We start from the raw sequence: 25,898 nt of genomic DNA, 5'->3' as shown, positions 1-25,898 counted from the left end.
AAATTCAATAATTATCATTTTGATTCTAGTGCTAGCAAGTTAAATTTATAACTTTTACCTTATTTAGAAGACATGCAGATCATTAAAGCAAATTAATATCGAAACGTTCTAATTCATTATCGATTTTGACTATATATAGCATGTCACTGCGAAAGCAAATCTGATGATAGACAATAATTAATGCAACGATTGCAGCCATACTTCAAATCTTTAATATTAAAGAATAAATCTTACTTGAGGACTCCAAATATTTTAATGGAGGAAAACTTATAATTATGCTGACTCCTCCTCTATGAAATAGCCATAGAAATGAAAACTTTGATGTTGACACACTAAGCAGAATATTTTATCTCTACCGTACCTATTGAGATGATAGTCTATTACGATAAATATTTAAACATTTATACTATGTAATATTCTCTTCACTGTTTAGACCAAAAGTCATCAGATTGATCAGGGTACTGTATTCCAGCATCTATACTAAATCAGATGTTAGATTACGGCTGCAATCTACTGCAAGATAGGTGGTCGTCACTATATGAATACGCATTGACAAGGTATTACTTTTGGTAATAACGATTGACTTAATTTATTAATTCAATAATTTTTTCTCTAACAGTTGTTTAAAAATGACAATAAAACTTTCAATTTTTTGTACTTGTTAGCAAATTATAATGATATTTGGTTAAATTAGAAAGCAATAAGCAGTAAAAAGATACATCAGATCCATCTCAATTTACAATTAGACATAGTAGACACACGGTTGAATATTTTAACATTTAAAATGATTTAAGGTGATTTAGCCTTGGACAACGAAACAAGACGTTCATGCTGAAATTTTAAGCTATTCTTATAGAATTTGTAAACAGATAATAAATATTTCATATAATTAATTGGCAATACAGTACTATATTATGAAAGAAGAAGTAACATAACTTGAAATTTTATTTTTTCTCATTATACTTCATATTTTATAAAATTCCTACTATACTTTATACAATTTTTAGTTGAACGGGTCTTAAGAAATCTCAGAAAATTATTTTCTGATTTTATTCTACGGTATTTTCTAATCGTATATGGCTAATAAATCTTATAAAGAAATACTAAGTCGATAATCTTTCAATTAACTTATAGTTAATGAGTTTATCCTAGTCCGAGTGAAAAATTTCTGTTTATAGAACTCCATATTCTTTAGTAACAACAATCACCTGAAGTCAGGCAGTGAAATATAATTTACATTAACAAACGATAATGATTAATTTTTTAAAATTTGCCTTAGGTAACTCTAGAATGAAAATTTTTTAATTAGTATGCATACATTTTGCTCTAGATAAAGATATTGATGTAAGCAATTGTGGCGTAAACCATTTTTCTCATTATATTATTATATTATATACATTTTTCTCATTATAAGCAATTCTGATATAAACCATTTTTCTCATTATATAGTCATGTATATCTCTGAAGATAGTAACGGCAAAGCAGGAAGAGAAGATTATTCGGATGCAGATTGATGTTGTAACAAAGGCGCAGACGATAATGCAGAATCTGTCGATTCAGTAGGTGATTCCGAAGTAGTTTCTACAGTCTTATTATTTGATGAAGGTGACTCTGATAATGGCAATGTTGCAATGATGCTGATGGAGAGGGTGGCTGTGGTATTGATCGCATAGTCGGTGATGGTAGTGGAGATGGTAATATCGCTTCCACTGAAGAAGAAGGTGGCTCTGGAAGATTTGATGTCGGCCTTGGCAAAGATAATGATATATCTTCTTGGGTAAGTGATGATGATTGCATTGACGATATCTTTTATAATTGAGATGGAGACTCAGGTAAATCTTTACCTTCCAATACCGAAGTTGGTGATTGTGATGAAGATATCTTCTCTGATGAAATTTGTGACTTGGATAAATCTTCATTAATGGATGACGATGCAGATGTTGCCGATCATGGTTGAAACTCTGGTAAGGGCTTGGTGACTGGAGATGATGGTGGTGAGTTGGATGGCGACGACGATGTTGATGACGATACTGGCGACACAAGTATTGGTGAGGCCGTCGGTGATTAAGTTGGAGATGTTTCTGTTGCCGATTTAGAAGATTGCAACAAAGTCGGAGGCATATCATCAATGATGATGGAGCTACTTCTTGGCCTTCCAACGATGTTATCATCTCCATTTGAACAATTTGGATCAAAGGAAAATTCTCCTTCATGGATTTCGTAAAGTTCACCATTCATTTCTACAGTAGTGACTGTAACGTTACCTCTTATTTCCTCCTATAGGAAAATGAAACGATATTAAGTTAAGATAAAATTGAAAGATGATCCATAATAGGATTAATATTACAATATAGCCTTACATTGAAATTTACACTTTTTTTTGATAACTTGGATCCTATAGATGCTGAACGACTGGGTGGTTGACTATTTCGATTACTAGAGACTGGAGCAATAATTTCTTCCACAACTTCTGGAGGTGTATCAAAAGAATCACTATTTTCATCAATATCGTTATCATCACTACCATATTCAGTCGGACCGATATCTTCTCCACTTTCTTTAATCGGCTCTAATGATACATTGTTACTCCGAGCTCGATGGGAAAATAGTGAGAAATTAATAGCCGTTTCTTGTGCCTCAACCAATGGAATATCCTACCCGAAATAAATTCAATAATACGATATTAACTTATCCACTAGATGAATAGCTTTGGCTATCATACACCACTACATTATCTACCCAATATTATCATTGCATCAAATAATAAATTAATTGTGTTATCTTACTAATGATACTTACATCAACATAAAGTTTACGTGTAGAAAGTGGTTGGTTGATTTGATGATTTAAGTGGATCTTACGATAAACGTATACTGCACATACAGCCATGACAAGGAGTAAAAGAATACCACATACAATTCCAGCAATTTCAAGCGTTGTCAACACAGCAAGCGCTGCAACTGTTTCTGCTAGCTGAAAGCTTGTCGTGTTGCTTATAAATACTCCGTTACTGTGGCCAATCGATAACATATCATAATTAAAAATTCAACTATTAATTCATTGTTATGCTTTCATCGACGATCAGATTAACGTATTGTTGATTTTACACAATTCTTAGGTCGATTATTCATGAACGAAATATCATTATAAGCATATTCTTGTTCTATCATTACGTAGTTTATTCACTATTCAAAATAGCATTGTTATAATATTGTTGCATTCTTACTAGAATGTAGTTATGAATTATTCATGATGCAACTTACGTCAGTATAGCAATTAATTGCAAGTTGAAAATAGCGGCATTACGTCTGTTGTCGATGCATAGCACTGTAGTTGTCATGGTGCCGTTATAACGGACTTGACCCCTAGTAGGATCTATTAATTGGTAGTACACGCCTTGATTGCTAGTATCACTGGGTTGTTGAAGAGTTGGCCAACCTATATACCCACAGCTAGTATTGGATGAAATTAGCCTGGGTTGGAAGGACGCTGAAGCTAATCAATTTAAATAGAACATAGGATTAATTCAATCAATCTCGTGATACATCATCATTGATCAATTTATTAACTGAGTCAATGTATAAAATCGATTCATAGAGTTCACATTCTGTCATCATTCATATTATGTCGTCATTTAAATCAAATTTAATTTCATTTTGCTACACCCAATTTTGTTGTTGATAAATTTAAATGTTGTAAATACATTTTTGCATCAACACGATTGCCATCATTTAACTTGTGACGTTATCTTCCTAAATTACTATACTATTTCACACGATATGAGAAAAGGTGAAGGTTAATAAATGCGAGATAAACACAATTTTCAAGAATTAGTTGATTCTCTACACTCATAAAAGATTCAAATTATTACAATAAGAGGATAAAAATAGAAGTATTCAAAAAGCACCGTAGTGAACGTCATAGAAGTGTTAGTTCAATATTAAATTAATAGGACATGATAAGATAGCGGAAATGGTGTTATGTTTGTTTATATTATAACGAAATACATAATTATAACATGTATGATGTATATAAAAATTAAACTTTTATGGAATTAATGACAACAAGATAACTTGAAAACGTGACAATCATTGCTTTCTATATTAGTCTATGAATAAGAAAGCGTTTATAGCTCTATAGTTTATACCGTACTTGAAGCCTGGTATGGCCGTAATCCACGATTGATAACGATGATTATAAATATATACTGAGCGACAGATTAGAGCTCTAATTGGGTAGAAAAATGAACGGATGGAACGCTTTTACTATTATGGCTAGGCAATGATTTGTGAAACGGTGATACATGAATAGAACCAAAATGTTGATTGTTCTCTAGCGTATTTCCAGAACTTTTGTATTATTGTAACTATAGCAAAAAGTTGTTAACGAAAAATTCGATCGAGGTTGAATGAATGGTTATAATGAATCAGTACCATCAATGGCATTCCAATGCCAAAAACAAACATTTGAAAATGTTTTTATGTATCCTAGTGATATAACCGTGGTGTGTATGGCAAATTGCTAATATGCGTATTTTAAATTGATTTTAGCGTACTATTCGTAGCGCTTAATGTCAAAGCAAATATTCCGTCAGTGATATTAATAAAGTCTAGAAGCAAGCGTACAAGCCTTTTCAAAAGTATTAATGATATATCTACGTACAAAAAATGCTCTATTGTATACTTAACCTTTTATATAAAATCGATCAGAGCCCTGAGTTTAGGTAACGTATACTTGATAACTAACAAGTTATATATGTTGTGTATTTACAGTTAATAATTAACAAATTAGTACATGGCACACTTGGGCGAAGTTTAAATGGTAACTAAAAACGAATGTTTTCAAGTAAAGTTTTTCCATGCCTACTCAATATTGGCACATGTATAAATTAATGCACTGCTCGATATGGGTGATTAGATTATTGTAAATGATCCACGACGTATTGCACTTGTAAATTAAGATAAATATTGAAAATTTGTCTAGATATTGTTGGCCGTAATGAGTTTGGAACATATTGATAGAACATATTGTCAATAGTAAACGCTGTTACGAAATTGTATCTTAAAATTCATGATCCTATTCAGGTGGTTAATATACGCTAGAAAGGATAAACTACCGTAACCATAGATTCGCAGTAAATATTAGCACTTTTACGAAGAAGTGTCAAGACAAGGATCGAAACCATAATGAGAGTTTTACAATATTATTCATGGCTGATATACAATCTTTGTTATGATTATTACTTACAAAGTGATTTACATTGATTAGTTTTAAATAATTAATTGCCGTAGAAACTAAATAAATAATGTTATATTAAAGACGGTTATGATAACTTATGTCAGGGAAATAAGGGAGACTTTTGTTTATGTGTATTCAGTGAATGAGCCTGTATGCATATTATGGACAATAAGAAGGAATCAAAAATAATTCGATTTACTTATACTAAAGAGAGAGAAAAAATGAGATATCTTTGATTTTAAACCCTATAAAGGTTTGATAATAATGTTTTATAGCCTTACTGAAATCTGTAAGATTAGTGATGTAAATTCCTTTATAGAAACGTTGATGTAGGATTACTACTAAATGTTATTATACTAAGACCTATTGGAATGAATAGATTTATAACGATAAAAACTAAGTTAAAGTTGGATTATACCCTAGAGGCATTAGTTACAGCTATATCGAGATATTAATAAGACAGTTAATGTTGTGTCAAAAGGTCCAATATAGATTATGTTTATCAAGATAAAATTATCGCCGTCTAGTCCTCTATGCTTATGGAATGATACTGTTAGAAATTATACGTATTATAATAAACAATACGTATCCTTAATCTACTATCAGGATTATTATTGGAAATGTTTTTACAAATTAATTATTAAAGTTGTTAATACCTTACTACTATCTACATAAACTATATAGTAATGTATTTATTGGTTTAGTTCTACGCATTTTACGGTAAGAAAATTACGACGAATGTTATTACAGTTTTGTACTTTGCTAAAATTTATTGTAGAATCGTAATCATTATTCATGCAACTTTTCTGTGGGTACCGTATATTATGACCAAGCAAGAATTTATTACAATGCTGTAAATTCAATCTATACACGCTTTATAATCTTTCTTTATGCTTACGAAACAAAAACTTTTACTCATTATGATACTTTTTATCCATTATACCATTATAAATAAGGACGTATGCTAATATAATTGATGCTGTTTACTAATCGTTCATGTACGATAATACTGACCTGGAATATAAATTATGGCGATGGAACTATCAGTATTACCAAATCTGTGAATAGAAATCAGTAAGAAAAATGGAGAAAAAATTTCAACTTAAGCATTAACCTTCTTATCCTTATAGAGCCGTTTAAATGAAAACTAGAATACTTCAACATTTTAAATATTCGAACATACCATCCACTTCATCTTACTATTTGTTACTATACCTGTTTAGAGCCGTTAAATAATAAATAATTTTGTCTCCGAACTGGCTGCAATATTGATAATATTTTTGAGTCAAAAGTGAGGTTTCTAGACCATTAATATTCAATCTATAAGAAACCGTATCGTCCCCAGATTCACGCGGCTGAGTCCAGTTAAATTGGATACATTGACTGCTGAAATCAGCTCGCCAAGTGGGTAATGAAATTCCAGCTGGGGCTAGATTATGTCACAAAACACAGGACATTGTTTAGTGTATATTGCGTATATTGAGCGAAATTGATACTTATAAAATTATCATCCTATATTTAAACTTACCAGAGCCTAATGTTCTACGAACTAGCCATGCTGTGACATGTTGGCCAGAGCGTACTTGAATGCTGTAAACCGTGTTTGGATTTAAATTATTAATTTGTATAACTTGATTAGGTAAGATTTGAAATTGCACAGTCGTCGAAATATTCGTGCCTTGACATGGTTGATTTTGCGATGGATTATTGGAAGTACCTGAGCATAGGATGACTATAAGCTGAATATTATTAGCGTTAAAGGTAGCTGGTAATTCAATCGTGATTGCTATTGAAGTAGTATTAATAACAGATGGTGTGACTAATGTTGAATTTGTCGGATAAATAGTCGTTTGGCTATTGTTAAAGGCTGATGATGAATCATGAAAGTAGTTGGGAGTAGCAGAAGTAGCCTCAATCGAGCTAGCATAATCAATTGTGAATTGATCATTTAAAGTATGAACAGATATAGAGGGACTTGAGGTAGAAGATAACGTTGGAATTGATTTTACACTTAGTATAGAAGTATAGATGCTGCCGCTATCGGTTGGATTTAGTAGTGCATTCTTTGTAGATGTTAATATCTCCTGTATTGCTGTTGAGCCAGTTTGCTCAGGTATCAAAAATGAGTTTACTGAATGCGAATCCATTATACTGAATAACGCGCTAGTTGAATAACGGTTTTGGCTACTGGTTACTGTTAGGAATACAGTTTCCTCGCTTGAGCTATATCCTAATCCTTCTGCAGAGCTGGAGTATGTTGTAGAAAGCTGATTGCTTGTCTTTCCAGTAAATGTTTGTAAATTCGCAGATGATTGTGATAGAAGAGATATAGTTGGATATTCGATTGAATTTTGCTCACTATTAGTATTCGATATGCTAATTGGGTTACGATTTTGGCTACTAGCTACGGTTACAAATGTAAATCCATCGCTTAAGCTATATCCTAATCCTTCTGCAGAGCTGGAGTATGTTGTAGAAAGCTGATTGCTTGTCTTTCCAGTAAATGTTTGTAAATTCGCAGATGATTGTGATAGAAGAGATATCGTTGGATATTCGATTGAATTTTGCTCACTATTAGTATTCGATATGCTAATTGGGTTACGATTTTGGCTACTAGCTACGGTTACAAATGTAAATCCATCGCTTAAGCTATATCCTAATCCTTCTGCAGAGCTGGAGTATGTTGTAGAAAGCTGATTGCTTGTCTTTCCAGTAAATGTTTGTAAATTCGCAGATGATTGTGATAGAAGAGATATAGTTGGATATTCGATTGAATTTTGCTCACTATTAGTATTCGATATGCTAATTGGGTTACGATTTTGGCTACTAGCTACGGTTACAAATGTAAATCCATCGCTTAAGCTATATCCTAATCCTTCTGCAGAGCTGGAGTATGTTGTAGAAAGCTGATTGCTTGTCTTTCCAGTAAATGTTTGTAAATTCGCAGATGATTGTGATAGAAGAGATATCGTTGGATATTCGATTGAATTTTGCTCACTATTAGTATTCGATTTGCTAATTGGGTTACGATTTTGGCTACTAGCCACGGTTACAAATGTAAATCCATCGCTTAAGCTATATCCTAATCCTTCTGCAGAGCTGGAGTATGTTGTAGAAAGCTGATTGCTTGTCTTTCCAGTAAATGTTTGTAAATTCGCAGATGATTGTGATAGAAGAGATATCGTTGGATATTCGATTGAATTTTGCTCACTATTAGTATTCGATATGCTAATTGGGTTACGATTTTGGCTACTAGCTACGGTTACAAATGTAAATCCATCGCTTAAGCTATATCCTAATCCTTCTGCAGAGCTGGAGTATGTTGTAGAAAGCTGATTGCTTATCTTTCCAGTAAATGTTTGTAAATTCGCAGATGATTGTGATAGAAGAGATATCGTTGGATATTCGATTGAATTTTGCTCACTATTAGTATTCGATATGCTAATTGGGTTACGATTTTGGCTACTAGCTACGGTTACAAATGTAAATCCATCGCTTAAGCTATATCCTATTCCTTCCGTAGGGATGAAGTATGTTGTAGAAAGCTGATCGCTTGTTTCCCCTATATGTGTGTATAAATCTGTAGAGGATTCTAATTGAGGAGATATCATCGAATAGCCAGTTGATTTTTGCCCCATGTTGCTATTTGTACTTGCATCCAGCGAAGATATATAGGGTGCTGTTGTATCCGCTTGAGTCGCGGCAATATCGATGGATGAAGTCACCCCGGATGGAATAGACTGAAATAGAGTTGAAGAATTAGTGTTTTAGATAGAATTTTTATCTTAAATCATAGTTAATTGAAGACTAGATTGATTTATAAATGATAATGACTTAGCTATGCCGCTAGACGTAGTTAAATGCGATGATCCTATCGATAAATACTGTTTGTCTGATACTAAAATATCGCTAGCTATTACTGAAGTATAGGAAACCGAAACAGCCCGAACAGAAATAGCTTGTATTGCAAGCTAAAGGAAGATCTGGGATTAAAATTTTGATTTTCTATAGTGAATGTTGTGCTATAAATATATTTGAGTGATAAACTGCTGATGCTACAATTCTATCGCTAAGAGTGATGTCATAAGTAGTCATACCGTCGATAAATTCGCGAAGGATTACAGAAGTAGAAACTGACAGTAATTGGCTAGAGAGTATTGCAATAGCATATTTATCCGTCAAACTTGCTAACAAGTCAAGTTGTAAAGAATTCAATGCTAGATGAAAGAAATAGATTTGGTTCTCTAATACAAGTAGATGGGTTGAGCTTGGCGGTCGACCTAATGATATTGGGTCCATTTTGTAAATTGTCAGATTGTACTATGCTATAAGTGTTTGTAGTTGCTGGCGAGATGAATTGATTGATCTGTAGTAGAAGATTTTATATGTAGCTTAATAGTCGAGATCTCTAACGGTGATGAGATATTAATGGCTAAATCGTTTGTACTACCAGTATTTTCTCCTATCACTGATGAAGTCAATATGTCAAATTATTAACTAGATTCTTGAATTATTTGATTCTGCTTATACTATAGAAATCGCTAGTCGTTAATGTGTGCACAATATCACTATCTTGTGAGTCAGATTGAGAATCGCTTAATTGAAAGCTGTCTGAATTTGGCAATATAGATGGATTGAGCTTAACAGATAAACTACTGAAGCTAGATCTACTTTGTAAATTATCGGATTTTATTGTATTATAAGCAATTATAATCGCTGAAGGGAAAATTTGATCTGTTCTAGAAGATTTAATTTATGTCTTGAAAGTTGAAATCCTTAATGATGAGTTTTTAGTGGTTAAATTGCTTGTAATACCGATATTTTCTCCGATCAATGATGAACCGAATATCAAATGATTAATCAGACTCTTGAACTGCTGAATTATTCTTGTTTGTACTAAAGAAATTGCTAGTCGCTAACGAATACGTAACAGTACTAATTTACAAATTAGATTGAGCATCGCTTAATTGAATATTGTCTGAATGTAGTAATATAGATGGATTCAACTCATAAATTGAACTAATAATACTAAATTCACCTTGTGAATTGTCAGATAGCACTGTGTTATACGTAGTTTTGATTGATGATGAGATGGTTTGATCTATAGTAGAAGATTTTATGTGTACCTTGGAAGTAAAGATTTCAGACGATGACGGGTTGTTAATAGCTAAATCGCTTGTACTACCGATATTCTCTCATATCACTGATGAAGTCATTATCACAAATGATTTACTAGATTCTTGAACTATTGGATTGTTTTTACTTGCACTATAGAAATTGCTAGTTGTTAGCGAGTATGTGATACTACTAACCTGTAAATAAGATAGAGTATCGCTTAATTGAATATTGTCTGAATTTGGTGAAATAGATGGATTGAGCTCATAAATTGAGCTAACAATGTTAGATCCATTTTGTAAATTATCAGATTGTGCTACGTTATAAGTAGTTGTTGTCGCTGTCGAGATGATTTGATCTGTAGCAGAAGATTTTATGAGTACCTTGGAAGTAGAGATTTCAGACGATGACGAGTTGTTAATGGTTAAATCGCTTGTACTACCGATATTTTCTCTCATCACTGATGAAGTCGATATGTCAAATGACAGAATGGATTCTCTAAATATTGATTTACTGCTATTGATACTGTATAAATTATTAGTTACTGGCGAATGCACGACATTACTAATATACAAATCAGATTGAGTATAGCTTGATTGAAAGTGTTTTGAATTTGATAGAATGGATGGATTAGACTCATCAACTGAACTAATGATGTTGAGTCCACCTTGTAAACTATTAGTTTGCCTAGCATTGTAAATAGTTGTGGTTGCAAGTGGAATGACTTGATCTGTAGAAGATTTTATATGTGGCTTAAAAGTCGAGATTTCTGGCGATGATGAATTGTAATTGGTGATATCTAAATTACTTGTTCTAACAATACTTTTTCTCATCACTGGTGAAGTCGATATGTCCAGTGAATAAATAGATTCACTAGAAATTAGATCATTATTACTTATACTGTAAAAATTGCTAGTCACGGATGATTGCACCATGTTATTAACATAAAAGCTAGATTGAGTACTGCTTAATTGAAAATTGTTTGAATTAAATAATGGATCAAGATTGTCAATTATTGAATTTACGATGTTAGATTGCAATAAGTTATAAGCAGCCGTGACCGTCGATGGAATGACTTGATCTATCGAAGATTTCATGTGTTGTTTGAAAGTCGAGATCCCTGACGGTGATGAATTATTAACAGCTATATCTAAATCAGTTGAGCTACCAATACTTTCTCCCATCACTGATGAAGCCGATATGCCAAATGATTGACCAGATTCTGTAAATATGTGGATACTATTCCTTATGCTATGGAAATCGCTAGTCACTGATTGCACCATGTTACTAAGGTACAAACTAGATTGAGTATCGCTCAATTGAAAGTTATTTGAATTAGTCAGTATCAATGAACCAAGACTGTCAGTTGACTTAATGATATCAGATTGCCATGAATTATAAATTGTGGTGATTGCTGGTGGAAGGACTTGATCTGTAGTAAAGGATTTGAATGTTTGCTTGAAAGTTGATACTTTTGGCGATGAGTTATTCATGACTACACCTAAATTACTTGTCCAACCAATATTCTCTATCACCACTGACGTAGTCAAGAAGTCGAATGATTGAATAGACTCTCTAAATATTTGATCACTATTACCTATCCTATCGGAATTTCTGATCACAGATGATTGTGCTATGCTACTGACATACAACCTAGATAGAGTATCGCTTAAATGAAAGTTACTTGAATCAGCTAATCTCGACAGATCAAGGTTATCAGTTGAGTTAACGATGTCAGATTGTAATGAATTATAAGTAGTCATGGTTGCTGGCGGAGTATCTTGATCTATATTAGAAGATTTTAAGTATGACTTGAAAGTCGAGATCCCTGACGATGATGAGTTGTTAATGGCTAAACCACTTGTACTACCGACATTTTCTCCCATCACTGATGAAGCTGTTATGCTCAAAGATTGACGAGATTCTTGAACTATTTGATTATCCTTGTTTGTACTATAAAAATGGCTAGTCAATAGTGAGTGTGTGATGCTACTAACTTGTAAATTAGATTGAATATCGCTTAATTGAAAGTTTTCCGAATTTTGCAATATAGATTGGTTGAACTCATCAGCTGAGCTAATAATGTTAAATTCATCTCGTAGACTATTAGATTGCATAACATTATACGTAGTTGTTGTCGCAGGCAGGATGATTTGATCTGTAGAAGAAGATTTGATCTGTGGCTTGGAAGTCGAGATGTCTGACGATGATGATTTATTAGTAGCTATATCTAAATCGCTTGTACTACCAATACTTTCTTCCATCACTGATGAAGCTGATATGTTAAATGATTGACTAGATTCTTGAACTATTTGATTATTCTTGTTTGTACTATGGAAATAGCTAGTTAATAGTGAGTGTGTGATACGACCAACTTGCAAATCAGATTGAATATCGCTAACTTGGAAGTTGTCTGAATTTAGCAATATAGATGCGTAAAGTTCATCAGCTGAGCTAATAATGTTAGATCCACCTTGTAAACTATTCAACTGCATAACACTATAAGTAGTTGTGGTCGCTGGCAGGATGATTTGATCTGTAGTAGAAGATTTGATTTGTGGCTTTGAAGTCGAGATCTCTGACGATAATGAATTGCTAGTAGCTAAATCAGAATCACTTGTAGTACCAGTGCTTACTTCCATCACTGATGAAGTCGATACGTTAAATGATGGCCTAGATTCTCTAAATGTTTGAATACTATCACTTTTACTATAGAAGCTATTAGTCACTAAGGAATGCTGGATATCAATGGAAAATAAATTAGATTGAGCATCACTTACGAGTAATTGATAGTTGCCTGAACTTGGCGATATTGATGGATTTAGCTCATCAGTGGAGCTAATAATATCAAATGTACTTTGTAAAATATCAGACTGTAGTGTTTTGTAAGTAGCTTTAACCGTTTGTGTTATGGTCACTAGTGAAATAAACTGATCCATAGTAGAAGATTTGATTTGTTGCTTGAAAGTCGAGACCTCCGGCGATGATGATTTGTAGATGGCCCTACTTAAATCACTTGTTCTACCAATACTTTCTCCCAGTACTATCGTCATCGAACTGCCAAATGATTGACTAGATTCTTGAAGTATTTGATTGCTCTTACTTATACTGTATAAATGGCTAGTCTTAAATGAATACTCCATGTTACTAACATACGAATCAGTTTGAGTATCAACTAGTTGAAAGTAGTCTGAATTAGGTAACATTGATGGATAGTGGTCTGCAGCAGTGCTAATGGTGTTAGATTCACTTTGTGATTTCTCAGTTTGTAATGAATTATAATACAAATCAGTTTGAGTATTGCTTACTTGAAAGTAATTTAAACTAGGCAATGTTGATGAATGAAGGTCTTCAGTTATGCTAACGATGTTCGATTCACTTTGTGATCTATCAGATTGTAATGAATTGTAATACAAATTAGTTTGAGTATCGCTTAGTTGAAAGTTGTTAGGTAGTGTCGATGAATGGATGTCTTCAGTAATGTTAACGACGTTAAATTCAGTTTGCGGTCTGTCAGATTGTAATGAGTTATAATACAAATTAGTTTGAGTATCGCTTAGTTGAGAGTAGTTAGGTAATGTCGATGGATGAAGGTCTTGAGTTATGCTAACGATGCTAGACTCATGTTGCGATCTGTCAGATTGTAATGAATTATAATTAGTTATGATCGTTGTTGTAGTGGCTACTGGTAGAGTGATTTGATAGGCAGTAGATGATTTGATTTGTGGCTTGAATGTTGAGATGTCTAACGATGATGAATTATAAACAGCCACATTTAAATCACTTGAACTACCATTATTTTTTTCTCCTACTACTGTCGAAGTCGATCTGTCAAATATTTGGCTAGATTCTTGAAATACTTGACTACTATTAATTCTACTTGTACTGTAGGAATTGTTAGTTACTAATGGAAATGTGATATCACTAACAAGTAAATCAGATTGAGTATCACTTAATGGAACATTTTCTAAACTTACGAGCATGGATGGATTGAGCTCGTAATGTGAGCTAACGATATTGGATCCACCTTGTAAACTGTTAGATTGCAATAAACTATAAATAGTTGTACTCACTGGCAATATAACTTGATCTATCGCAGAAGAATGGATTTGGGGCTTGAAAGTCGAGATTTCTGACGGTGATGAATTGTTAATAGCGACATCTAAATCACTTGTGCCACCAATACTTTCAATTACCACTGTTGAAGCTGATATATCAAGTGAATGACTCGATTCTTTAAGTATTTGACTACTATTACTGATATCGTAGGAATTATCGATCAATATTGAATACGTTCTGTCGATAGTAAGTGAATCAAACAGAAAATTTCCTGAATTTTGTATAGATAAATCATCAGTTAAGCTAATGATGTTGGATCCTCCTTGAAAACTATTAGATTGTAATAAATTATTAGTATGTGTACTCATTGATGGTATAACTTGATCTGTAGAAGATTCGATTTGAGATGTAAAGACAGAGAAGACCGACGACGACGATATTTTAATAGATATATCTAAATCGCTTGTACTACCAATACTTTCTCCCATCGCAGTCGACGCTGATACATCAAGTTGTTGACTAGATTCTTCAACTAGTTGGCTACTATTGCTTATACTAGAGAGATTATCAATCGCTATTGAAGATGTGATATCGATAGCAATATTACTAGTCAATGGATAAGATAGAATATCGCTTAACAGTATATATTCTGAATTTAGTACAGATTGATCGAGTTCGCCGATTAAGCTTGTAATACTAGATTGTGTAGGATTATAATCAGTTGTATTTACTGGCTGTATAATTTGATCTATAGAAGATTCAATTTCAGTAATAAATGTCGAGAAGACCGACGATGACGACGATATTTTACTAGATATATCTAAATCGCTTGTACTACCAATACTTTCTCCCATCGCAGTCGACGCTGACACATCAAGTTGTTGACTAGATTCTTCAACTAGTTGGCTACTATTGCTTATACTAGAGAGATTATCAATCGCTATTGAAGATGTGATATCGATAGCAATATTACTAGTCAATGGATAAGATAGAATATCGCTTAACGGTATATATTCTGAATTTAGTACAGATTGATCGAGCTCGCCGATTGAGCTTGTAATACTAGATTGTGTAGGATTATAATCAGTTGTATTTACTGGCTGTATAATTTGATCTGTAGAAGATTCGATTTGAGATGTAAAGACCGAGAAGACTGATGACGACGATATTTTATTAGATATATCTAAATCGCTTGTACTACCAATACTTTCTCCCACCGCAGTCGACGCTAATACATCAAGTTGTTGACTAGATTCTTTAACTACAGATTGATCAAGTTCGCCGATTAAGCTTGTAATACTAGATTGTGTAGGATTATAATCAGTTGTATTTACTGGCTGTATAATTTGATCTGTAGAAGATTCGATTTGAGATGTAAAGACAGAGAAGACCGGCGACGACGATATTTTACTAGATATATCTAAATCGCTTGTACTACCAATACTTTCTCCCACCGCAGTCGACGCTGATACATCAAGTTGTTGACTAGATTCTTCAACTAGTTGGCTACTATTGCTTATACTAGAGAGATTATCAATCGCTATTGAAGATGTGATATCGATAGCAATATTACTAGTCAATGGATAAGATAGAATATCGCTTAACAGTATATATTCTGAATTTAGTACAGATTGATCGAGCTCGCCGATTGAGCTTGTAATACTAGATTGTGTAGGATTATAAACAGTTTTATTTACTGGCTGTATAATTTGATCTGTAGAAGATTCGATTTGAGATGTAAAGACCGAGAAGACTGACGACGACGATATTTTACTAGATATATCTAAATCGCTTGTACTACCAATACTTTCTCCCACCGCAGTCGACGCTGACACATCAAGTTGTTGACTAGATTCTTCAACTGTTGTACTAATATTACTTATACTATAAAAATAGCTAGTCACTACTGAAGACGTATTATCGCTAACAAATAGATCAGATTGCGAGCGAGAATTTAATTGAAAGCTTTCCGAATATTGTATTATAGATAGATCGAGCTCATTACTTGAGCTGACGATGTTAGGTCCACTTTGCAAATATTCAGATTGTAATAAATTATAAGCACTTGTACTCACTGGCTGTATAACTTGATCTGCAAAAGAGGATTTATTTTCTGGCTTGAAGGTCGAAAAGTCTAGCGATGACGATATAATCCTGGATAGCTTTAAATCACTTATACCACTAGTATCTTCTCCCACCACTGCCGAAGCTGATATATCAAGTAATTGAGTAGATTCTTGAAATATTTGACTGCTTTTGCTTATATTATAGACATTTTCAGGCTTGACTGAGTGAGTAATCTCACTAGCAAATAAATCTGATTGCACATCACTCAATGGATGGTATTCTGAAGTCTTTAGCATGGAAAGATTAAGTTCATCAGTAGAGCTATTCATATTAATAGATTCACTTTGTGGGATGTCAGGTTGCAATGAATTATAAACCGTTACGCTCACAAGCTGTAAGAGCGAACTTGAAATAGAATATTTGATTTCTGACTGGAGCGTAGAGATCTCCAATGATAGCCTTAATGAACTTGAACCAAGTGTTGGCAATGATGATGAAAGTTCTTGTAAAGATAGACTGCTATCGTCTATCACCGAAGCAGGGGCAAATGTTCCACTTTCATCAGCTTCTAGATTTTTTGAAGATATCTCAACCGATAAAGACACATCGTTCAATTCGTTTGAGCTAACAGATGATACTATATTGGCAATAAATGATGATGATATTGCTTTGCTAAAAGAACTGACCAGGTCTTGATCTGATGAAAGTAAGTTCGATTCTAAAGCATTGCTTGCTAATGGCAGCGAAGATATTTTTTGACTTGAAGGTATTGCTTCTATTTCGAGTGTGGAAGATGCTATCGATGTAGAACTAACTTGAAAAGATGTTTCTGATAATAAGCTATCATCGGAAGAATATATCATGCTATTGCCTGAGGAGTAAAAAATTGGTGTTGAAGAAAGTAATTCTTGAAGTGTAGTCGATGATGCAAGAGCAATATCGAATGAAATGGAAGTGGGAGTAAATTGAAGGGATAATTCTGGGGATAGAATGTTGAAGGAAGAATGTTTCACACTGCTAACTGTGGAGTCCAAGATTGATGTTTCAGGCGATGAAAATGCTAGCTGAACTGATGAAGCAAAGTTTTTGGACGTAGTAATCTCATAATTAATATTAATACTAACATCGCTCGTAGTAATAGGTACAGAACAACTGCCATTATTGGAAAGCGAGATAGTTAAAGTTCTAGTTTTACCAAAATCAGATTGCTGTAAATCTTTAGCCAATCGAACGATACCGGTTTGCCCGTTGATCTCAAAAAGACCATCATTATTACCAGCCATTATCTGATAGAACATAATAATCTCGTCTACCGCCTGATTTTGTCTTGGATCTTGAACAGAGCCGTTAATGGCTATTACTAACGAACCAACAGAACTAACAGATGGATCTAATGTTGTATTATAAGGCGGCAAAATCCACAAAGAAACATCTTGACATGGATTATATATATCCAGATCGACTAAAGCAGTTGTATTGAAGGGTGGACTTCCACCATCTTGTGCTAAAATAGTAAGAGTGATATTTTCAACGATCAATCGTAAGCTCGATGCCGTGGATATTATACCAGTGGCTGAGTGAATAGCAAATAAATTAGTCTGATTCAAGATAGAATAAGATACTTTTCCAAACTGATTTAAGTCTTTATCTGTAGCCATGACTTGTATAACAGATGATCCTATGGGAAGAGTATTTGTAACGAGTTGCCGATAGAGACTGGAATTAAAAACAGGTGGATAATCATTGGTATTGACAATAGAAATGTTCACTAAGGCAATATCTGTTAAATTTGTACAATCTTGAGCGGTAGCATTGACTTGATAGAATGTGTTGGATATACTTGATAATGGCATGGTAGTAGTAATACTACCAGTAGTAGAATTGATGGAAAAAGGGAAGACTTGAAGTTCATTAACGAAAGAATAACTCACAACACTCCAACAACCTTGTGATTATAAGAGCGAAAGCATTAACATAGAATTAATGTAATAAAATTTTATAATCATAAATGCCAAGAATATCTCACAATAATCGCATATATATATTTTAAATAGGGGATTTTAAATATTAGCTCCTTGATAATAGTAACGTTCATATCTGTAGTAACTGATATACACAGTATTGTAAGAATAAGTAATTATAATTGCAAGGTAAAATTAGATGAGTACGGTAAACAGTGTATACTATTTATATGAAATTGTTCTGAAACTCTTAACATGGATGTGTAAGAATTTACTATGTAAAACAGCATAGCCTAGATCATAGCCCAAAATATAGCTAGTGAAGTTCGCGTATAATTATTTAAATTCCAACATGTAACCGTTTCGTAATTCTTTATATGTATGTGTAAGAGTTTATTATGTGAAATAATATAGCCTAGATCATTACCTTAGATATAGCTAGTGTAGTTTGCATGCATGCTTACTTGTACAATGTGTATGTTAACAAGTAATCCTTCTGTTACTCTTAAAGTGGAAGCGTAAAAATTTACTACTATGGAATTACTATAGCCTAGATCATTGTTCTAAATATAGCTAGTGAAATTTGCAAATATATGAACGATATATATACTATATATGTTAATATGTAATCCTTCTGTAACTCTTAAATGGAAGCATAGGAATTTACCACTATGAAAAATAAGATAATCTAGATCATTGTTCCGAAATTAACTTTTCCTAGTAACATTTGCCTATCATAATGGCATATTGCTATTAATGAAAGTGTATAAGCACAAGTGGCGGAATAAAAAGAACTAAATTTACACGCTACTCTCGGAGTAATTAAGGTGTAAAATGATAATATAGAAGCATAATAGTAATGAGTAGGTAAGTAATTAGTTTTATGTCTATGTAAGCGTAGCAATAAAATTGGCATCATTCATAGTAAAGTTGCAAAGTTGCTAGAACTTAGTTATGATTAAATTACCTGTGCCAGAGCCATCTGGATCAACTGCATGCACTGCTGCAATTGCGCTTCCTTCAGAAACTTTTTTATTAACCTCAAACTGATATCCTTGAGTTGGAGTTCCATTAATATTGACAAATTGTGGTGTCTCTGGTACATTGGCAATAGTGATAATTAATTGCTTTGTTTGAGTACGACTATTATCTATCCCATAATCATGAGCAGTAACGTTGAAAATGTAAGGATTAGAGGGAATTGTTTCATAATCGATATTATTTATGGTAGTTATGTTGCCATCATTGGTATCAATGTTAAAATAACCGAATGTTGTATCCGTTGGATCATTCTTTACTGCGGTGAAATAAACTTTAGCATGATCGGGATCATAGGCCATAATTTTCCCAATCAAAGTATTGTTTGGCAAATTTTCTTCAATTTGGTAATACAACGTACTATTAACGAAAATAGGATCGTAGCTATTGCCACTATTGACGATGACTTCTTTAATACCAAAGTACGTCTGAGATTGATTATTGGAATATTGAAATTGAAAACGAGTGCTATTCGAAGATCTAAAATTAGTCAATTGAGCGATGGACTGAACATCGTTGGTAAATGGTCTTCCTTCTGCTGCCTAATTGGGATAGAGAATAAGTTTAATTTCAATGTACGATACAAATCAGGTTTTACGCTTTCATTTACTATTCATGATTTAATACCCAAAAGGTGAAATTGGCTGTCTGCTTATTCATTTCATCGAATTCTATGCAATTTATTGAATTGATTGTTTCTAATCTGTATGTAAATAGTGATAAAACGGATTTAGGCAGACCATTGCATGGATTTATACTTAAAATCAAGCAAATTTAAAAGGTTTACAAACTTTGAATTATTTCCTTGTGAATATCGTAATTGGCAATTATCGGCAAAGAGTTGTAGAATTTGCCATTGGCCAGTTGATGCTGAAAGTTTCTCAACGACTACGGTTGTTGGTAGGTAGACGGAATGAATAGTTAAAGAGGTTATAGTTGTAGTATTGAATAAGTTTAGAGTAAGATTTGCACTTGATGTCCCATTAGCGGCAAGCCAAAATGTATTCAAATTGCCATCATTAGCATAAGCAGCTGGATGCGAATCGGGATTAATTCTAAGGGATTAAATTAATTTAAATGCTGAGCGTAAATTTTATGACTGACTGAGCGTACGGAAAGTGGAATAAATCAAACAATTGCAGTTGCCAACTATATTTATAGCAGTTATGTGCTCTACAGATGGGGAAAACGTGCGCTAACGTGTTACAAGTGAATTAGATAGAAAATACTAAGAATTTTAATATCTTTATTTAAAGATATATCGGTAGTGCTTATAAAACGTAGTAATACCATAATATCTATCTAGAGTATTGGAATATAATATTATTCGTCTGTAACTGTTAAGTTGATATGGATTCGATCTTCAATCTTATGTTACGGTGATCCAGTTGCCAGAGCACTTAGATTATAGTCTCTTAGCAAAACTAGTTAAACTGATTTTATTTTAAACAAAATGATTTATTCGTATAGCTGGTATATTTGCGTTACGATAGTAGATAGTATTAGTTACAATTTATTACCTATCGAAATAATTTCCAGTGCTTGCGTTCAGGCATCTGGAAATAATGTACGCGTCTGGTACTAATTGAGAGTTAGCTTTACACAAACATCGAGGATATGGATATACTTTGGATGCATAAATGGAAGATAAACCACTAGCTAAATTGTTAATTTGATTCGATTGTAGCTGGATGTCATAAAACTGTAGAGAAGCCATAAGACCTAGTAAACAAGATAGAATGTATACTTATTTTGACAATTTATCGTAAGTAACAAAGTATAAAGATCTAATTAGATATTACAATGACAATTGAAGCTTCTGATATTGTTTAACTATATAACCATTATGAATTCATTTCTAACTGTTTTTATAGAACCTATATCCTCAAATCTGTGTTATTAATCTTAATTACTTATTACAACAAATTTGGATTTGCTGTAGCAATTATGAGAATGAAATTTCGGAGCACTTATAAGACTAATATATTATCATTAGATTCTATCAGTCTTGATTATTTGTTATAGTACGAGTTGCAGTAGCTATAGTAAGAATAGAGTTCTGGATTGACGTTATATATGTAAACAATATGAATGACATTAGTAAAATTGCTATCGGCTTAATAAATTGATGTACTTTAAAATGTAACTTTTAAAAATTAGTTGATTATTACTGAAGTATTTTTTAACTACTTTTTGCAATTCATTCATAAAAATATGTATTAGAAAGTTCACTGCTACGCATAATCTAGAATATACCGCGAAGCTATCTTCATTTCAATCACGAAGTAATCGAATTTATTCTCGTAAGATCGTGTTTAACTGATAACTGCTATTTTGATTAATTTATTTTACATACTGTAGTGAATACTTAATTTTCGCAGAATGTCTTCAATATCCTCTCTAATCATAGCCGGTAATATTATTTAAATAACGTTGCCGCAAATTATTAAAATTTAACTCTGAAATTTATCTACTGTATTAAAATATGACACAATAAGTAACATCAATCTAGTTATGTTATGGCATCATTTCTTTATCTATCTGTTAAATTATAGCACAAAGCTGAGCATCTTTGAATTTAAAACTGGCTACAAACTACTAAAACTTAGGCGTTGTGGAATATTAGGCCCTAAATACTATAATGTTGATTTTAATTACTGAATTGATCCTAAAAGTCTGACGCCATATATAACCCAAAATATTTTTAAATAATTAAGATTGAATCACTGAATATAGAACTTCGATAACTGGATACAAAAACGAATAAAAGCTGTAGTTTTCACCGCTTTTAACTGGTAGCATAAATTTCATATTTTATTGATAATGGAACAAGACCGTCCACGCTCTGATAATCAACCACGAACTACTAATCTATAAGTATATTGATACCTTTATAATTATCGCCAGTTTGGACGCCTTTACCGATAGTAAAAGTTCCCAATCCATATTTCGGCTTGCCCCCATAGCGAGAATTAGCATATCTCAGCGTCTTATCAATATAAAGCGATATCGACGGTTTAGAATACTGCTGGGTAAAAATATCAAATCCGCCTTCATTATATATAATAATTGTTACTAGATGCCACAAGTTATCATCGAGGGCAATATTAGAAAAAGTAACGGAACTGAGTTGATTGTTGTCGTCTTGATACCAATAGGATAAATGTTTATTAGGACCAGTTGTATTGGTAACTAACGACATGTAAATACCATTGGAAGTGCCTTGAGCTTCTTTCATAAAAAATCGTCTATCGAAAAGCAAATGGAATAATCAATATTAGCTACACTATCTTTATTGCAAAATAGCGTGAGTATACAGTATAATTAGGAGAATCATGGTGTTAGCGACATAAACTTGAATTTCGCAGTATTATGACTATAAACATCATAATATCGCATACAAGCCATGATAATTAAATTTATGGATTATGACGGATTTAAACTCATTATCAATTGAGATATGATGAAATTGTATTTAAAATAATGATTAGAGCTATTGTAGCGTATTCTTAAGAGATTTAGTTTCGGCTAACGTAGTTGCAGAAACCCCTTTGATTCTTATAGTCTAGGAGATCTTATCGCTATTACTACCGTACAGTATATTAATTTTTCTAAGAAAGTCTTTTACCTTTAAATTCGAATGTTTGTCATCAATAATTAGATACTAGAGGATTGGTATACTAGACTTTACTACCCGTATTATTAGAGAAGTAAGTGTATCATCTACTTCAACTTACCCAACACTACTTGTCTGTGGTTTGGTCCAAATCGTTATAGAGAAGCCACCTTGAACTTGCAATGTTGTCGGCTCATCTTTTTGTTGTACTGTATAATATGTTGATCCGTCAAAATTATAAGATGATGTATAGCTACCAGGAGCAGAAGACGATGTTGGTACCTGCACGAGTAGTACAGGTAAAAGTATCTTTTAAAATCGATCATGGGACGAATACTCGTAAAATGATAACTTATAGACTTCCTTTATATTACTTAATTTTTTAATGCTAAGTAAAGAGATTTTCATTATTCCTTACCGCCGAAGCCGCCGTGGCTGCCGTTGTTAATAATGTTAATTTCGAAGTTTGTGGACATGTTTCGTTACAAATATTGGAACATTGACCATCCGGGGAACAAAACTCAGTTGGAGGACTACCGCAGGTCGAAGTTGATATTACATATGTGCCTTGGGCATAATTAATATCGTTTGCTTCTACACTACTAATTCTTATAAAATAGATCTGAAAGAAAAATATGGTAAACGTAATCATATTAAGCAGAAAGAGAGTGGATTTGAATTTAGTCGATTTGAATATATAGTATTGAAGAAATATCTGAATAGTCTTTATGAAATCGCAATAAAACTGCCTCTGGTTTGTACATTAGTTGATTATTTCTTGCCTGATTTAAAATTATTAGGACCGTGAGAATGGAGAGAATTCGGATTGATCGAGATACCTTTAATGTTCTCAACATGATTGATAACTATCAGTCAATAATAAATGTAAGTGTCTCGAAAAGAATTACAGGCCAATCACTATTAGATATCTTAGCATCGTGTTACTGCCTTCTCCAATCACATAAATAGCGATAAATCCTAATTTTAATAGTAGTATAATTTTGAACAAAAATAAGGAATTATTTATAATTAAGGACAGTTTTAATCAAGTTTAAGAAATTTTCTATAAGATGAGTTTATATGTAACAAGCTAAACTTACAAAATTAAATGAAATCATACCGGCGACATTTCCAAAGCAGTTTTTACTACTGGAGCATTCTACTAAAGTTGTTTGAATCTTGATAGCGATCAGTGTCCTTCGCAATAATCTTTAATTTTATTTCGATGTTTAACGAGAGGCAAATAATCAATTTACTTTTTAAAAGCAAGTTTCTATCGTTCTTGATATTTTTCGTCTTGGTGGTCAGTTTTAGAATTTATAAATCTTTCAATAGATACTAAATCGAAAATAATCGCAATGATTGATTAAATAACAGAGAAAAATATAGGAAAATCGTTAAAATCCTAGGAGTAAAGTACTAAATAATGAATAATGAACGCAGATCACTGACAGTAGTTAAACTAATTGAAATCGAGTTATAGCAATCCAATGAAGTACTAGCGAATGTAGCGATATTTCCCGAAGAAAAACTCTGTACGTGAAATATAAATGACGTTATCAATTGAAAATTACCTAGAAACTTTTTAAGATATAAATGATATATCAGTTACACTTGCTCTTGTGAAGTTTTATAAGATATTAAATAATTTTGAGACTAATTAACTGAAATCAATTATTATCTCTGTAAGGTGACTTGGTTACTCAGCCCAGACAGGACAAAAAGTTAGTAACCGCTCCTTTACTGAATCAACAGATGTCCTATTGCTTAGCATATGAAGAAAATAAAGGTCATGGTTGTGAATCGATCAGTTTGAAGAATATTTTTAGAATAGCGAAGGCGTCATCATTTCTGTTCAGAATAGAGACCGTAGGTGGTAGAATAGATCATAGTTATATTAGCATGATAATGAGTAAAATGACTGTTTTCTTAGCTTAAGCATAAGGCTGATTGAGTAATCTTGACAATAATACTGTTAATCACAATAGTAAAGTAAACTTGAGATAGCTTATTGTCTTTCTGGTTGAAGTTAATGTGCTTAGTTATATCATAACTAGCGTAATCCTTGTGATTTTCATGAATAATTTATGATTACTGTATTTTTTAAAACGATCAAGGATTGGATTAATTGATTAGGATAGAGTTTCGAGAGCTGGCTGTAAACTCATACAAAATAAGTCTTTTGGTATTTTAATGAATGGGATTAATTAAGCTTCAATTTCTGTCATTTAATATGGCCTTTATCGATCTTGATAACACAAAAATCATTTTATAATACTAAAATTGTTGTATTATAAATCAAAGTATTCTGTATCCTGCTTGATAGGGTAAGATTAAGGCTGTTTTAACGGATCATGCGTATTTATAATCTTACTGAAACCCCCCTATGCATACACTCCGTCACAAATATAAGGAAATCTCATAATTCTGGTTTCATTTATATCTCCTTTTAATACGCCTAATTAGATATTATAGTAATTTTTCTTTAAACAGTTTCTATGGTAACAATTAAAGTAATCTATAATAAATAGGATGAATTGGTGGTACCTTTATTAAACTGTTAATAGTTAAAATTCCCGAAGCGGTCATATTCAGCTATAGAACATGTTTATTAATCTTCAATAGTCTGTGATTCTAGTATCATTTGCCGTCTTAACATGTTTTTTTTGCATCTAAATATCATGAAAACTTATTTTGAATAGTTTATAAAGTAAATGATAAGCAATCTATATCATTCTAAAAGAATTAATTTATGCATTTTAAAGGCATTAAGAACTTGAATACACCAAATGAAACTAGATTTA

The 25,898-nt window shown here is 32.6% G+C and overlaps 4 protein-coding genes across 4 annotated transcripts; all 4 read right to left on the bottom strand.

Annotated features, from left to right (window-relative positions):
* Positions 1-1,495: 1,495 nt before the first annotated feature.
* TRIADDRAFT_57052 (uncharacterized protein) lies at positions 1,496-3,340 on the bottom strand (the record flags this gene model as incomplete). The annotated part of the gene is made up of 5 exons (XM_002113134.1): positions 1,496-1,806; positions 2,145-2,277; positions 2,361-2,654; positions 2,800-3,010; positions 3,264-3,340. The coding sequence occupies 5 exons, from the start codon at positions 3,338-3,340 to the stop codon at positions 1,496-1,498; spliced, it is 1,026 nt and encodes a 341-aa protein (XP_002113170.1).
* A 6,651-nt stretch (positions 3,341-9,991) lies between these two features.
* TRIADDRAFT_57050 (uncharacterized protein) lies at positions 9,992-18,332 on the bottom strand (the record flags this gene model as incomplete). The annotated part of the gene is made up of 2 exons (XM_002113133.1): positions 9,992-10,153; positions 10,551-18,332. 2 exons carry the CDS (start codon positions 18,330-18,332, stop codon positions 9,992-9,994), a joined length of 7,944 nt encoding a protein of 2,647 aa, XP_002113169.1.
* A 796-nt stretch (positions 18,333-19,128) lies between these two features.
* On the bottom strand, positions 19,129-21,195 carry TRIADDRAFT_57049 (uncharacterized protein; the record flags this gene model as incomplete). Its single annotated transcript, XM_002113132.1, has 5 exons — positions 19,129-19,190; positions 19,408-20,020; positions 20,106-20,181; positions 20,270-20,533; positions 20,999-21,195. The coding sequence occupies 5 exons, from the start codon at positions 21,193-21,195 to the stop codon at positions 19,129-19,131; spliced, it is 1,212 nt and encodes a 403-aa protein (XP_002113168.1).
* A 1,149-nt stretch (positions 21,196-22,344) lies between these two features.
* Positions 22,345-23,951, bottom strand: TRIADDRAFT_57048 (uncharacterized protein; the record flags this gene model as incomplete). The annotated part of the gene is made up of 4 exons (XM_002113131.1): positions 22,345-22,726; positions 23,216-23,376; positions 23,513-23,716; positions 23,934-23,951. 4 exons carry the CDS (start codon positions 23,949-23,951, stop codon positions 22,345-22,347), a joined length of 765 nt encoding a protein of 254 aa, XP_002113167.1.
* Between the last annotated feature and the right edge of the window lie 1,947 nt (positions 23,952-25,898).

This window comes from Trichoplax adhaerens, genomic scaffold, assembly GCF_000150275.1.
Source record: "Trichoplax adhaerens TRIADscaffold_6 genomic scaffold, whole genome shotgun sequence".
Lineage (NCBI taxonomy): Eukaryota > Metazoa > Placozoa > Uniplacotomia > Trichoplacea > Trichoplacidae > Trichoplax > Trichoplax adhaerens.
Note: the sequence above shows the minus strand (reverse complement) of the source record. Positions and strands in the feature narration are given on the sequence as shown.